Source organism: Bombina bombina, chromosome 3 (genome assembly GCF_027579735.1).
Source record: "Bombina bombina isolate aBomBom1 chromosome 3, aBomBom1.pri, whole genome shotgun sequence".
Lineage (NCBI taxonomy): Eukaryota > Metazoa > Chordata > Amphibia > Anura > Bombinatoridae > Bombina > Bombina bombina.
Genome location: NC_069501.1, coordinates 361,390,249 through 361,407,186, shown reverse-complemented (window position 1 = coordinate 361,407,186; position 16,938 = coordinate 361,390,249). Strand labels below are relative to the sequence as shown.

The 16,938-nt window shown below is 36.8% G+C and overlaps 1 protein-coding gene across 1 annotated transcript; it reads left to right on the top strand.

Moving 5' to 3' along the window:
• The first annotated feature begins 635 nt into the window (after positions 1 to 635).
• Positions 636 to 7,260, top strand: RPL8 (ribosomal protein L8). The gene is made up of 5 exons (XM_053706482.1): positions 636 to 815; positions 2,010 to 2,151; positions 4,250 to 4,468; positions 4,888 to 5,003; positions 7,060 to 7,260. The coding sequence occupies exons 1-5, from the start codon at positions 678 to 680 to the stop codon at positions 7,216 to 7,218; spliced, it is 774 nt and encodes a 257-aa protein (XP_053562457.1). The 5' UTR covers positions 636 to 677; the 3' UTR covers positions 7,219 to 7,260.
• The last annotated feature ends 9,678 nt before the right edge of the window (positions 7,261 to 16,938 follow it).

Sequence of the window (16,938 nt, the reverse complement as noted above, 5' to 3'; positions counted from 1 at the left end):
ATTAATTCACATCTGAATCCTTACTGGTATGCAACTGGACATAATTGCACATAGGCTGTGCTTCATGCTGGGAATACAACATTCTAGCTTTCTCAAGCAAAATTTAAGGCGTTAAAGTATTTTATACTGACTGTAAATTCTTTCTGAAATGCTAGGATTTATTAGCTATACAAAAAGACTTTGTCATGAAGTATAACAAAAAATCTTTGTGCTGACAGTACATTTTATTTACAAGTTTCCAAACGCTATTTATTCAACAAGATGACTTCTCCACTTCTTTACCAATAGCCGTGCTAGCTGATAGGCATAATGCCAAATGGCTAGCACACTATTGGCTAAGAGGGGGAAACGCCACCTCACCAGGAAATAGCATTTTACGGTGGGCGGCCAGAGGCATAAACTCGTAAATAAAGGTCCTTCCAGCATGAAGTTTTTTTATACTTTGTGAATGAAGGTCCCTTTTATTTACAGCACTGGTAAATGATTGCCATCACTTTTAAATAAGAATGCATTGTTATTTTATCATTATAATGCTATTAGAATATCAGAGCATTGAATGTGTTGCTAAACTTGTTTCTATTTTGTAAACTCCTTTTAAATTATTCCTCCTTGCTCACTAAACTTCTTTATGTGGCTTGCAACTGATATTTAGCTATTTGTTTCCAATCTAGTTCACAATGGGACGTGTGATCAGGGGACAGAGAAAAGGTGCGGGTTCAGTTTTCAGAGCCCATGTGAAGCACAGAAAGGGCCCCGCTAAGCTTAGGGCTGTCGACTTTGCTGAAAGGCATGGCTACATCAAGGGTATTGTAAAAGTAAGTAGTTCTGTCATTCAACCATATTATAGAAACTTATTGTTACAAAAACTGAATTGTTTTGCTTATAAAATCACATTGCATATAGAGCCTGCTCATATGACACTTAAAAGGATACTAAACCCAATTTTTTCTTTCATTATTCAGATAGAGCATGCAGTTTTAAGCAGCTTTCTTATTTACTCCTATTAATTTTTCTTCGTTCGCTTAGATGCCTTCTTTTTCAAATAACGAAAGCAAGAGAAGGAGCCAGCCAATTTTTGGTTCAGACACTGGACAGCACTTGTTTATTGGTGCTGTCCAATCAGCAAGAACAACCCAGGTTGTGGACTGAAAATGGGCCGGCTTCTAAACTTTCTTGCTTTTCAAATAAAGATGGTAAGAGAATGAAGAAAAATTAATAGGATTAAATTAAAAAGTTGCTTAAAATTGCATGCTCTATCTAAATCATGAAAGTAAAAAAATTAAAGGTTTGTTTTGAACACAAACATGTTCTCTGTGTGTGCTATGGCTTTTACCAGAAGCATTTTTGGTGTTTCAAAAGTGTGTTTTAGTATTATCCGTGCACCAGCGTATTACACAGCATTTGCAAAGGTGCTTGTATAATCTGGTAATGTCTCATTTTGCATCATTGCTGACATGATATACAAGCCTTAAAGGCTCTCTGAGCAGCTGCAGTACTTAAAATGCTGGTGCACTCAGAATATCTAGCTATGCTTCACGGGCACATGCAAAGAAAATTAACACTAAAACAGTCATAACTTTTACTAGAAGCATTTTTGCCAATGTATGTATATTGTTTCTATTCAGATATAATTTACTAATGTGCGTGACGCTTCTGACCGGATGACCCTGGGTTTTCCAAACACGACCATCAAAACCAACAACACCTTGTTTTTTTGTAAAAAAATAAATTCCCAAAAAAATAAAAAAAATATTGGGAAATCTAATAATTTAAACACTTAGGTTACATGGGATCATTTTTTGTTTTTTGTGTATGTGTAAAAAAAAAAATGTCAGTCTTTTTTGAATTTTTTTTTTTTTCCCCCTAAAATTCTCAATATTCTCCATGCTTGTTTGTGGCCACTTGGTTTAAAGCAGCAGCTTTAATTTCTGGAATTGTTTGCCATGTAGATTTTTTGTTACTGTAAATTGTGGACTAGTTTTCAACAGTGTTTCTTTACTGTATTGTAGGATATTATTCATGACCCAGGTCGCGGTGCTCCTCTTGCCAAGGTGGCTTTCCGTGATCCTTACAGGTTCAAAAAAAGGACTGAATTGTTCATCGCAGCTGAAGGCATTCATACTGGCCAGTTTGTGTACTGTGGCAAGAAGGGTATGTAAGCTGCCAGTGATTTTATTTATTTCCCAATTCTGCAGTTTAACCCTTTTGTGTCAGGTCTAAAGTGCCTACATCGGAACAACTGTTCCGATGTAGACCAATTGAAACCATGCGATCGTGCACACGATCGCGAGATTTCGGTTATTGGATTGCGTCCCTACAACCCTAGGAACGCCCCCAAGACCGCGATCAAGTCCTGACAGCACAGAAGGCTTCAAGACAGCCGTTAGCTATGACATTCTATTCCGTCATAACGGCTTTAAAGCCCAGTCTAATTATGACGGAATAGAACGGCTTTAAAAAGTTAAAGAAAAAATGATTTTAAACTGCTCTAAAACAAATGAGTGCTTTTCTAAGAGTAAAACAGAAATTGTCAACTGTAGATTCTGGCTATTTTCTGTTGCATACAGTCATGGTGGGAAAATGTTTTATTTATTATGAACTTCATATGCCTAGTATTAACGTATTGTCACTGTCTGTACTAAAAAATAAAAATAAACTAGGATCTCATTAGAATAAGCATGGATGAATTTAAGATTGCACTTGCTTTCCATTTTTGTGATAGCTTTTTAATAGACAATTCCGAAAAAGTTTATCAAAAATGATTCAAATGGCATTTGAAATTGTCTGCTGTAGTTGTCCAACATCGCATGTCCTCTTTAACACTTTCATTACAAGGCTAATTTGTCTACATCGGAACATTGTTCTCATATAAACAAATTGAAATCACGCGGTCATGCATACGATCTCAAGATTTCTATGATGGGATTAAATCAAGGGGGCGTCCCTATGACTCTAGGCACGCTCTCCAGACTGCAATCCCATTCAGGAAGCTCTGCTGCCTTCAGTACAGCCAAAAGATTAGGACATTCACTGCTGTCCTAATGGCACTAAAGCCCAGCGCTGTTAGGACAGCATGGAACATCCTAACGGTGGGAAGGGGTTAATTTGTATTAGAGAAAAGACCGCAACCCTGGCGTGCAGCAAGCTGACCTGGAAACTGAATCAAACAGGTGTAGTGTTAACCCCAGACTCCTGGTGTACCGTAGCCAGAGCGGAGGATCAACCCACATGAAGTACACAGATGAGATAGCGGCAGGTACAACTCCAGACCAAAAAGTGTTAAAAGCAAAAAAGTTCTTTATTAATACAACTTTAAAAATACACATGCAGACATGGCAGGGGGAAGACAATCAGTCTAACATGTTTCACGCCCACAATAGGCACTTACTCATAGACTAGTCTATACCTAAACCTTTATAGGCAGAAGCGGAAATCAAGTTAACCACTTACTGCCCAAAGGGAAATATTTACAGTAAAAACAATCTCCATAATAGATACTAAGTTATCATTGCATATACTCATACAATTATACGGACCTTATCAAACTAGTGTGTACACAAATAATTAGCTAAAAGTTATTGCTATTGTGCGACTATGTATAATAGATAATCCTAGAGAAAAATTATATATATATATATATATATATATATATATATACCTTTTTTTTTTTTTTTTTTTTTTTTTTACCAACGTCTTAGCATAATATTAAAATATTCATATTAGTTTTCTATGAAAGTTAACATCGCCTTCTCTATCCATACCTGATGGGAAACGTGTACACAATTTAAGAATCCAGTACAGCTTTTTTTTTTTTTTTCTCAAGAATCTTATCCCTATTGCCACCTCTTAAAGGGATAGTGGCAGTGTCAATAACTTGTAAGGAAAGAATCGCTATATTTGTTAGATGAAAACTATTAAAGTGATCTGCTACAGTTGAATCTTTGCTAAAGTTTTTTACATCTCTAACGTGTTCATTGAAACGTGTCCTTACTGTTCGGGTAGTTTTACCTAAATATTGAAATAAACATAAATTGCATGTAAGTAAATATACTACATATTTAAAGCTACAGTTGGCATAGAAATTAATTTGATATTTTTTCTTGTTTGCTCGACATAAAAGAATTAATTTGTATTACATTCTTCCTGTTATGTTTTTTTTTTTTTTTTTTGTTTAACCTATGACAATGAAATAGGTTTTTCCTGTCCTTTTTATTACATTCTAAATCGTTGTTTTATAACTTGTTTATAGCCCAGCTAAACATTGGAAATGTCCTTCCTGTTGGAACCATGCCAGAAGGCACAATTGTGTGCTGTGTTGAAGAAAAGCCAGGTGATCGTGGAAAACTTGCTCGGGCATCTGGTAACTATGCCACAGTTATCTCACACAACCCAGAAACAAAGAAAACTAGAGTGAAATTGCCTTCTGGATCCAAAAAGGTCATTGCCTCTGCAAACAGAGCAATTGTTGGTATGTAATCTGCTCCTGTGTTAAGTTCATCTTTTTTGAGACCAAATGGTGACTGTTGCTGAACATGTTTCTTTTAAATCAAGGCTACTCATTTTAAGAGCATTTTCCTATGCAGTTTTAGCGCTGCGGAAACCTGTTTGCGCTTTACAAATAACCGATAAAAAGTCTTAAATGTAATACTTGCAGAGAATGTTTAATTTTAAAAATGCTGAAGACACTCCTGCCTCAAGCTGTTCCACTGCTTTCTCAACTATACAATTGACAATGGGCAAGCTTAAGTCATCCCAAACTATTGGAGTAATTCACAGGAGCCTGCATGAAAGAGGCAGTGGGGAAAATGTTGGGTACAAAAATGCCTTTGATTTTAATAAACTAGTTTTTGTGTCTGAGTAAATTTTTAACATTTATTTGTAATGCAGGGGTTGTTGCTGGTGGTGGTCGTATTGACAAACCCATTCTGAAGGCAGGTCGTGCCTACCATAAATACAAGGCAAAGAGAAACTGCTGGCCACGTGTCCGTGGTGTGGCTATGAACGTAAGTTGTTTTTTTTTTTTTTTTTTTTTTTTTGTTTTTTTTTTGGTTGTTTTTTTTTGTTTTTTCACTTCAGAACCTTTTTTTTCCTTTCACACACAGATTGCAGCAAACACTATTTTAAATTAACAGTTGAGCCTTTTAGCAGAATTCTTGTGGAATTTGAAAAAAAACTGTTACCCCCCAAGATCTGTTATCACTATGTAGTAGATACTTTCTAAAGTTTTAAAAAGGCACATTTGTACCTAAAGTATATTGTGGGAGTTCTGAAACAGTTGATATAGCCAGGGTGTTCCCTGGTTAAATTACATTGTCTTGGGATCATAAAACTGTTGACCAGTGCCAAAAGTTTGATCTGGCATTAAATATGTATTACAAATCTAACGCAACATGAGAATAAGTGTAGAAATAACACAATGTAGCCAAAAAGTATGTTGACACCTGGGACATTACATTCCAAAACCATGTGCATTAATATGGAGTTGCGCACACCACCACAACCCTTTGCAGCTTATAACAGCCACCACTCTTCTGGGAAGGCTTTTCAAAATATTTTGAAGTCTTTGGCAATCTGTGCCCATTTAGCCAATAAAGAATTTGTGCGGTCAGGCATTAATGTTGGACTGGTTCAGTCTGCATTTCAATTCATCCCAAAAATGTTTAGTGAGGGCTTAAGTCCAGCAGGCTTTTACACCACTTCAGCCAATGCTTTAAAAGTTGTGTACAGCGGCCACAAAGCTCCTGTTGCAGTTTGTGCTGATGCTTTCATAGGCAGTTTGTAACACATTAGTGAGATGCAACATATGATAGGCCATATCTATGCACTTCAGCACTCGGCACCCTTTCACAGAGTTCTTCAGTACGACCCATTGTACTGCCAGTGTTTGTCTATGGATATTTCATGGCTGCGCTTGTATTAGGCATAGCAGAACACCAGAACTCAATTAGTGGGGATGTCCACGTACTTTTGTCGTATAGTGCAAGAGGCAATATATACAAATATTGTTGCATACATACTGCATCGCTGGCAGGCCTTGCGTTTTCCTGTTTTAGTTTACTAGAAATGATTACACAATGCATGGTTAACCTTATCCCTCTAAATGTTTTTTATGGGAGATATACTTTAAAGTATCTTGTAGTAGTAATTTCTCGTGCCATGTATATTCCTGTTTCATACATATTTCCTTTAAAGGGACAGTGCACTCTAAAAATGGTTTCACTTTGTTGTGTTTAATAACTTTTTATACCAGCTGCAGAGTTTAAAATTTATTGGAAATTGCACCTTTAGTTGTTGTTTTGTATTTGAAATAACAGTTACAATTAATTTAAAATCACAAATGGGTTGAGCTAGCAGGGAAAGCAGACCTGATCTTTTCTGTCTATTTACGCAAGTCCTTCGTAAAATTTTTTCACTGTTTAAAGGCCAATACTTTAGAAAATTAACATTTTAAAAAACCTGTCACTGACACCAACTGAGAGCATTATTTTATCTAAATCTTGTTTACATGGTTTTGTGTAGCCAGAACTTAAGTTCAGAAATTTTATGGGTGGAAACAATAGATACAGCTATTTCAAATGAGAAAATAAAGGTCAACTGGCTATTTGTAAACAATTTAATACATTCCAGTAGGTAAAATGGATAATTGGGAACACATTAAAGGGGAGAGGATTTGTGTACACTGTCCCTTTTAAACTTCAGAGCATGCAATTTAAAAACATAACTTTACCTTTTTATCTATATTATCTAATTTGCATAATTCTCTTGATATCCTTTTGCTGAAAAGCAAGGTAGGCTCAGGGGCATCAATGCACTAGGTGGCTGCACACATACCCGTAGTCATTGGCTCACCAGATTAGTTTAGCTAGCTCTCAGTAGACCACTGGGGCTCCTTCAACAAAGTAAATTGGAAAGTTATTTAACATTTTCTACATGAATTATGAAAGCGGAAATTTGGGCTTCATGTCTTTAATACTTCAGGTCAAACGTATATTTTGGGGCTGTTTTTAGTAGCTGTTTTTAATTGTACAAAAAATTAATACATGACATTTATTTTTATAGCCTGTTGAACATCCCTTCGGTGGTGGTAACCATCAACACATCGGTAAACCTTCAACAATCAGGAGGGACGCTCCAGCTGGTCGTAAAGTTGGTCTTATTGCTGCCCGTCGTACTGGTCGTCTACGTGGTACAAAGACTGTACAGGAGAAGGAGAACTAATTTTTCAGAATCCAACTTGCAAAATAAACTATACAAAAATTATCTTTATGTTCTTTATATTTTTTCTTTCTACAAATTCATGCATACTGTAAGATATAAGTGAACGTGTGTTGTGTGAAGGCAAATTTTTGTCAAACTGTACGTACTTAGGGTTTTAAGTGCCCCCTTCTTATAACGGACATAATCAGTCCTTTAAAAATGCCTTAGTTAATGAAATTTTTTCTGTCATGTTACAGGAGCTTGAGGTCATAAATTGTAGGACACTGTATCCCTCAAGTATGAAAGGGTGCAGGTTATAGTGTGATGTGAGTGTTTCTGATATTGCTTGTGCAAATAGTTGTAGAGAATTGCTGCTTTCAGCATATTTTTCAATATAACACCAATCCTGGTGGAAGGAGAAATCTGTAGTGTACAGATTGATGCCTGTTATGTTGTGGTGTGATAAAGAATCAAATGCTTTAATAGGATGGGAAGAACCATTTACAAGCTGCCTTTTTGGTTGCGTTTAAAAAAAAAACAATGTATATAATAGCTTAACAGTCATGCTTCAACTAACAGGTCACAATATTGCTAGTTGAGTATGCAAAATTATTTTATAAATATGAAGTGACTGTAAAAAGGTGTTTAAAGGGGCAGTAAACCTAGAAAATGTTATATAATTCTGCATGAGTTGTAACAAACAGTATGGAAGCAAAGTGTAAAGTCTCCAAGCTTCTCCGTAACGAATCTAGGCAGAGTTATAGCGGGTAGTTATTCCACAAATTAACTTTAAATAACAAGCCAACGTATACGTTTCACCCCTTAACACGGAGTACCGGGGCTTCGTCAGGGCTAATCAAATGACACAAAGTCCTGTAATTTAAACCATTTAGGCCTTTCCATTTACTTGGTGCATAATTGTGAAACTTCTGTATAATCATTTATTAATGGTTTATACCATATACTGTGTTTTAATTTTTTTACAGAACACTACATAGGCCAGTGCTTTCCAAACTGTCGTGACACATTAGTGTGTAGGTGTCCCTGCTTCAGCACTTTTTTATTTTAAAGGGGCAAGTCAACCCAAAAATTACTGTTACTTATTTAGATTAGTTAATTAACAATCTTTACATCAAACTCTAGCCCAATTTTCATCTAAATAAACTTTGGCAGAAAATACTAGATCTCATCTGGCTGTTTTGAAATGGCCACCTGACGTCTCCCAAAAGCTTGAACTGCAGCACTAGTACAAGATCCTCTCGTCCCTGCGTGCTCCTTTCATGCAGTTAATTGAAAAACACATGGCACCTCCCCTCACTTTCAGCAGAACGTTCTGTCTGCACTAACACTATTTACATAACAAACCCGTTCTAAGCCATCCCACATACACCGGCGCTTTTCAGTAGTGAAAGATCTTTACTCAGTATGTGTTATTTTTTTCCTGACATTTTAGTCTGTTACAACCTTAGGACCCTAAGTAACCAGCATGATATTTTTAGGTGACATCATTGTGCAATCAGTGTCAGCACTTACCATGAATAAATAATTTCCCCGGTAGAGATGCTATGCATCTGCATCACTTCATACGGGCACCACTCTTGCTAAATCCCAACGGGGTTCTCTGAGTGTGTGAGTTTACTGCCAATTGTATATATGGAGCTTTTATACGGGGACTCCCGCTGAGATTAGCGCTCACAGAGCACTAGCTGTGAGAATCGGCCAGCACCCGTTGTATGTGGGACCCCCCTCACACTATCTCCCCTCACTTTCTTTTCAGCAGAACCTTCTGTCTGCACTAACACTATTTACATAACAAACCCGTTCTAAGCCATCCCACATACACCGGTGCTGGCCGATTATCACAGCTAGTGCTCTGATCCTATTTATGACTCCTAAGCTCTCAATGCGACAATTTGTAATTTCAACTCACGTCAAGGGGATTGTTCACCAAACTGCTTCTGTGAGAGCGAAACCCCTGTGAGTGAACCCCCTATATGCTACACAGGGATTACATTTCCTGGGGCCGTGTACAATGTGAGTTTTATAGCGCTTTCCACCAGAAGCCAAAGTACAGCTTTGCTCACACGCAAACAGAACTACTGCTCATTAACACTTTTACACTGTTAGTGCAGACAGAAGGTTCTGCTGAAAAGAAAGTGAGGGGAGATAGTGTGAGGGGGGTCCCACATACACCGGGTGCTGGCCGATTCTCACAGCTAGTGCTCTAATCTCAGCGGGAGTCCCCATATAAAAGCTCCATATATACAATTGGCAGTAAACTCACACAATCGGAGAACCCCGTTGGGATTTAGTAAGAGTGGTGCCCGTATGAAGTGATGCAGATGCATAGCATCTCTACCGGGGAAATTATTTATTCATGGTAAGTGCTGACACTGATAGCACAATGTCACCTAAAAATATCATGGTGGTTACTTAGGGTCATAAGGTTGTAACAGACTAAAATATCAAACAGTCAGGAAGAAAATAACAAAACATACTGAGTAAAGATCTTTCACTACTGAAAAGCACCGGTGTATGTGGGATGGCTTAGAACAGGTTTGTTATGTAAATAGTGTTTGTGCAGACAACGTTCTGCTGAAAGAAAGTGAGGGGGGGTGCCATATGTGTTTCTCAATGAACTGCATGAAAGGAGCGTGCAGGGACGAGAGGATCCTGTACTAGTGCTGCAGTTCAAGCTTTTGGGAGACGTCAGAGGAGGAGGAGTCAGGTGGCTATTTCAAAACAGCCAGATGAGATAATTAACTAATCTAAATAAGTAACAGTAACTTTTGGGTTGACTGTCCCCCTTTTAATTCAAAATATTTTTTTTTTGTTTTCCGCCTGCTTGCTACGCATATCACATGGTTGATTCGTGATTGATTCCTAGTGGGTCACAGATCATCTTCACCTATTGGCGCAGCTCAGTGGGAACTGAAACTATTCAAATTGTTGGCTCCTGACTGCATGTGTAGTCTCCTCTATCGGCTTGTGACTACATGTGTAGTCAGTGAGTGGTACAGCAGTGTGTTTGCAGCGCGGGCAGTAGTCGGTCAGACTCACAGAGCTCTGATGGCGGCAGCTTAAATGCTGCAGCTAGCTCCCAGTAGTGCATTGCTACTCCTGCTCTTGATAAATGGATAGGAAGTGGAAGCTTAAATGTGAGTGTCTTTCTGAATATTTGGTGGAATATTAGATCAACTGTGTTCATCCCATCAACCTCATATACCCCATTAAAATAGTAAGTAGCTATTGGTGTTAAACATTTTTTTAATTCTTGCACATACATACTATTACTTGTAAATACATTTAGTTATATAATTTATGTATGTGTGCGTATCTCTTAAAACAAGTTAGTTTATAGGGGGGGGTAGAGGAGAGCGCCAGTTAAGGCTGAGGAAGAATCTACCAAAGTTCTCTTAATAGAAATAAGCCAAAGACGTGTGTTCAACTATATATAAAGGTATTAAAATTGAAATTTATTATACACTGATGTTAAGAATATATCACAATGAGGTCCTCATAAAACAAATAACAATACAAAGCGATAAAAGGTTCATGGATCCATGTTACAATAATCAAGTTTAAAATCACATATACTTGAAAACAATTGGTAAATGACAAATGCTTGGCCTGATGTGCCAAGCCTTCTAGTGAAGAGTATGTATGATAGTTTGTACAAAGTTCACAGTGAGTGCTCCTGGAGTCACTAACAGTTCATGCTTGTCCAAAAAAGAGATGGAAGTTGGTGAAGAGATGCTTCAAAAGTGATGAACAAAGTGTGAAAAAAATGTGTTGAAAAAAATTCTGTGTTCTATCCTATGTCCAATAGATGTGAAAATCGTGGTCACTTGTAAAAAAAATTTGAAAATATAAAAAATGTGATAATGCAAAAATTCCACAAAGAAAATAAAGTGTTTCAAAAATTGTGAAAAAACGGCACAAAAAATATATGAAAATACACAATTGATTGCTGAATGTCTATAAAGCCAGTGTTTCCAAGATCCTAAAGTGGTTGTAGTGCAATGGGATAGTGGCTGAGTGTTAATATAAAAATATGAACCCAAAAAAAAAAAGGTAAAAAACCTGAAAAAAAGAACAAACAATACTATAACATATACCAACTGTTAAGTGCATATATCAGTATTTTTCTTACTCAAATCAGTCGACGCGTTTCGGCCATATACTCCTGGCCTTTATCAGACTGGTGTTTTGAGCAAGCTTCTCAGAATTTATGTGAAATGTGGCTGTTGTTTGGGTGCCAAAACATATAGGCCACGCCCCTTTCCTGTTGTAATGCATTGTGGGTATGGGCAAAAGTTTCCCTGACCTTGTGTTTATAAAATTCGTCCTATATATCTGTCTAATCTTATATCTATATTCCTAAGATTATTTGACAAACGCCCTTTGTTGAAGTACTTTTAATTGGCCTTTTAGCTAACCTATGATTAATATATTAACTTCTTTGGTTTTTTAGCGGAATATGCCTGCACTTCCGGTTTCGCTAGTATTTCATGCGCTTACTTCCGGTTTAATTTTTTTCTTATTTACTTCCGGTTAAAGTGAAATTCTATATTAGAGGGAGGTGCTTTAAATCTTACCTATGTATTTCTTTCCCATGTACTTCCTATTTCATAATCATACATTTCTTTCGTTAGTACGCTGTTTGTTTACTGATTTGGCTTCCGGTTAGAGTGAAATTCTATATTTGAGGGTGGTGCTCTAAATCTTACCTATGTGTTTCTTTCCCATGTACTTCCTATTTCATAGTTATACTTTTCTTTCGTTAGTACGCTGTTTGTTTACTAATTTGGCTTCCGGTTCCGGTATGTACGGAGTGCTTTCTTACCAAGGGGATAGTACTGAAATGGGTTTATTTACCTATCTAACTTCCGGTATCGCTGATTGCTAGCACTTCCGGTTATGGTAATATTTTGATTCTAGTTGTGTTAAACAAAGTGCTTAATGTAAATAGGTCTACCTTTAGATCTTAAGGAGATCTTCTTATATTATTAAAGCTGCCATTTATATTTTAGTTTCTAGTTACAATTAGTTTCTGTCTACTTCTGGTTATCTTTGTGGCCTCTATAGTGGGCTAAATTAATATATTCGTTTGTGTGAAAATCCATAAGGATAATATAAATATATGTCAAACCATAAGAACAATTGTAAAGGATACAAGAATAAAAATAAAAAGTTACTAGTTGTGGATAAAAGGCATGTCACGATTATGATATCTTTACAAATCTGCCTAAAATACAGTTAAAAATACAATATAAGATAAAACATACAATATAAAATGCAATATAGAAACTGAGAAATACATGATTAATAAAACGTCCCTTTCACATAGACAGTACTATCGGACGACACAATCAATGTCCCTCTTATCACAGAATACTGTGAGAATAAACACATTTTGGAGAAAATCTATAGAAAGCACTGGCCACTTTTAAAGGACGATGACATCTTGGGAGAGAAATTAACGTCACATCCGAAATTTATTTATAGGAAAACAAGCAATTTAAAGAACAGGTTAGCTCCGAGTGTTCCGAAACAGAAAATAGGTGCTGTGGTGGACCAATGTAACAAGAGGATAAAAGGCTTCTATCCATGTAAGGCGTGCAAAAACGGTTGGAAGACAACCTCATTTTCATCTGTACACACTAAAGAAATATTTACGATTAACAACTTGATAAGATGTGGTGACCAGAAATTCATATACCTCATCGAATGTCCATGTAAATTACAATACATAGGACAAACTTCCAGACAACTGAAAGAATGAGAGAGCACATATTATGTATAGAGAAAAAGAGCATAGAAACAGCACTATACAAACATTTTACCATGAAACATGGAGGAAATATTAGAGTTATGAAATTCTGTGGAATAGAGATAGTGAGAAAAAATTGGAGAGGAGGGAATCACGAGCAAAAATTACTCTTACACGAATCCAAATGGATATTTTCCCTGAATTGTCTTTATCCTAAGGGCCTAAATAATAAAGAAGACCTTTCCCATTTGTTTAATCTAACGAAATGAGGCTCACCCAGTAGCTTAATGAAACTTAAGCTGTTACCTTCCTCTTATCTCACTTTGATTACCAGACATTCACCACAACAATTAAGCTCAGTATGAGTAGAGATAATTACCCAGCTTTGATCTATTCTTGGATATAGATCCCCGCAAAATCTAGATTATGAAACATCTAAGCTAGATCAAACCACATCACTAAGGGACTCTTAGATCCAGTTCCCATTTTATGAGGTCTAGTTTGTGTCATTTTGTCTGAGAGGATAACCAAACTGCACACTTTTACTTTACACCACGGCACTTTATACATATCTTGATCTGAACCATCCAGTATTAGAAATTCCGCATTATGTAGTTTTTATACTCCCCATCGTCTTTTTATCCTCCAAATTTATGCTCCACCAGTTTTATAAGTTCCTCATTTGTACCTCTACATTTTTTAGATACCCTCAATCCACTGACAAGTCTATGTGAAAGGGACGTTTTATTAATCATGTATTTCTCACTGTTTCTATATTGCATTTTATATTGTATGTTTTATCTTATATTGTATTTTTAACTGTATTTTTAACTGTATTTTAGGCAGATTTTTAAAGATATCATAATCGTGACATGCCTTTTATCCACAACTAGTAACTTTTTATTTTTATTCTTGTATCCTTTACAATTGTTCTTATGGTTTGACATATATTTATATTATCCTTATGGATTTTCACACAAACGAATATATTAATTTAGCCCACTATAGAGGCCACAAAGATAACCAGAAGTAGACAGAAACTAATTGTAACTAGAAACTAAAATATAAATGGCAGCTTTAATAATATAAGAAGATCTCCTTAAGATCTAAAGGTAGACCTATTTACATTAAGCACTTTGTTTAACACAACTAGAATCAAAATATTACCATAACCGGAAGTGCTAGCAATCAGCGATACCGGAAGTTAGATAGGTAAATAAACCCATTTCAGTACTATCCCCTTGGTAAGAAAGCACTCCGTACATACCGGAACCGGAAGTGCTAGAAAATAGCGGAACCGGAAGCCAAATTAGTAAACAAACAGCGTACTAACGAAAGAAAAGTATAACTATGAAATAGGAAGTACATGGGAAAGAAACACATAGGTAAGATTTAGAGCACCACCCTCTAATATAGAATTTCACTCTAACCGGAAGCCAAATCAGTAAACAAACAGCGTACTAACGAAAGAAATGTATGATTATGAAATAGGAAGTACATGGGAAAGAAATACATAGGTAAGATTTAAAGCACCTCCCTCTAATATAGAATTTCACTTTAACCGGAAGTAAATAAGAAAAAATGAAACCGGAAGTAAGTGCATGAAATACTAGCGAAACCGGAAGTGCAGGCACATTCCGCTAAAAAACCAAAGAAGTTAATATATTAATCATAGGTTAGCTAAAAGGCCAATTAAAAGTACTTCAACAAAGGGCGTTTGTCAAATAATCTTAGGAATATAGATATAAGATTAGACAGATATATATGACGAATTTTATAAACACAAGGTCAGGGAAACTTTTGCCCATACCCACAATGCATTACAACAGGAAAGGGGCGTGGCCTATATGGTTTTGGCGCCCAAACAACAGCCACATTTCACATAAATTCTGAGAAGCTTGCTCAAAACACCAGTCTTGATAAAGGCCAGGAGTATATGGCCGAAACGCGTCGACTGATTTGAGTAAGCAAAATACTGATATATGCACTTAACAGTTGGTATATGTTATAGTATTGTTTGTTCTTTTTTTCAGGTTTTTTACCTTTTTTTTTTTTTTTTTTTTTTTTTGGGTTCATATTTTTTTTTTTTTTTGGGTTCATATTTTTATATTAACACTCAGCCACTATCCCATTGCACTACAACCACTTTAGGATCTTGGAAACACTGGATTTATAGACATTCAGCAATCAATTGTGTATTTTCATATATTTTTTGTGCCGTTTTTTCACAATTTTTGAAACACTTTATTTTCTTTGTGGAATTTTTGCATTATCACATTTTTTATATTTTCAAAATTTTTTTACAAGTGACCACGATTTTCACATCTATTGGACATAGGATAGAACACAGAATTTTTTTCAACACATTTTTTTCACACTTTGTTCATCACTTTTGAAGCATCTCTTCACCAACTTCCATCTCTTTTTTGGACAAGCATGAACTGTTAGTGACTCCAGGAGCACTCACTGTGAACTTTGTACAAACTATCATACATACTTTTCACTAGAAGGCTTGGCACATCAGGCCAAGCATTTGTCATTTACCAATTGTTTTCAAGTATATGTGATTTTAAACTTGATTATTGTAACATGGATCCATGAACCTTTTATCGCTTTGTATTGTTATTTGTTTTATGAGGACCTCATTGTGATATATTCTTAACATCAGTGTATAATAAATTTCAATTTTAATTTTAATACCTTTATATATAGTTGAACACACGTCTTTGGCTTATTTCTATTAAGAGAACTTTGGTAGATTCTTCCTCAGCCTTAATTGGCGCTCTCCTCTACCCCCCCTATATCTATTCTTACTACTTTAGGGTCCACTAGGGCACCCGCTGAGGAGAGCTAGAAGAATACCAACACCACCCTTCCCCCCCTTTTTTTTCTCGTTTCCCTTTCCTATCTGTTTTTTGCGCAGGATATACACCTCCCTATTAAACAAGTTAGTTTAACCCCTTAACGACTGAGGACGTGCAGGGTACGGGGGTGGCTGGGGGCGTGCACGGGCGGGTGGGGGCGGGCGCGTGCACGGGGAGGGAGCGGGTGGGAACCGCTACACTGCAGAAAATGGGGAAATAAAAAATATATAAAAAATGAAAATTAAAACAATCAGCAAGGTGGTGGGGGTTTGTCTGTGGGGGGTGGGGGGTGGGGGTGGGAAGCTACACTACAGAAAAAACAAAAAAAAAAGCACTTTTTATTGTAAACTGGGTACTGGCAGACAGCTGCCAGTACCCAAGATGGCCCCCAATAAGGCAGAGGGGAGGGTTAGAGAGCGGTTTTAGGGGGGATCAGGGAGGTTGGGGGCTAAGGGGGGGATCCTACACAGTAGCATATGTAAATATGCTAAAAAAAATTTCATTTTTTTTTTAAAAACCCTTTTATTTTAGTACTGGCAGACTTTCTGCCAGTACTTAAGATGGCGGGGACAATTGTGGGGTGGGGGAGGGAAGGGAGCTGTTTGGGAGGGATCAGGGGGTGGGATGTGTCAGATGGGAGGCTGATCTCTACACTAAAGCTAAAATTAACCCTGCAAGCTCACTACAAACTCCCTAATTAACCCTTTCACTGCTAGCCATAATACACGTGTGAGGCGCAACAGGATTTAGTGGCCTTCTAATTACCAGAAAGCAACGCCAAAGTCATATATGTCTGCTATTTCTGAACAAAGGGGATCCCAGACAAGCATTTACAACCATTTGTGCCATAATTGCACAAGCTGTTTGTAAATGATTTCAGTGAGAAACCTAAAATTGTGAAAAATTTTACGTTTTTTTTAATTTGATCGCATTTGGCGGTGAAATGGTGGCATGAAATATACCAAAATGTGCCTAGATCAATACTTGGGGTTGTCTACTACACTACACTAAAGCTAAAATTAACCCTACAAGCTCCCTAAAAGCTCCCTAATTAACCCCTTAACTGCTGGGCATGATACACTTGTGGTGCGCAGTGGCATTTAG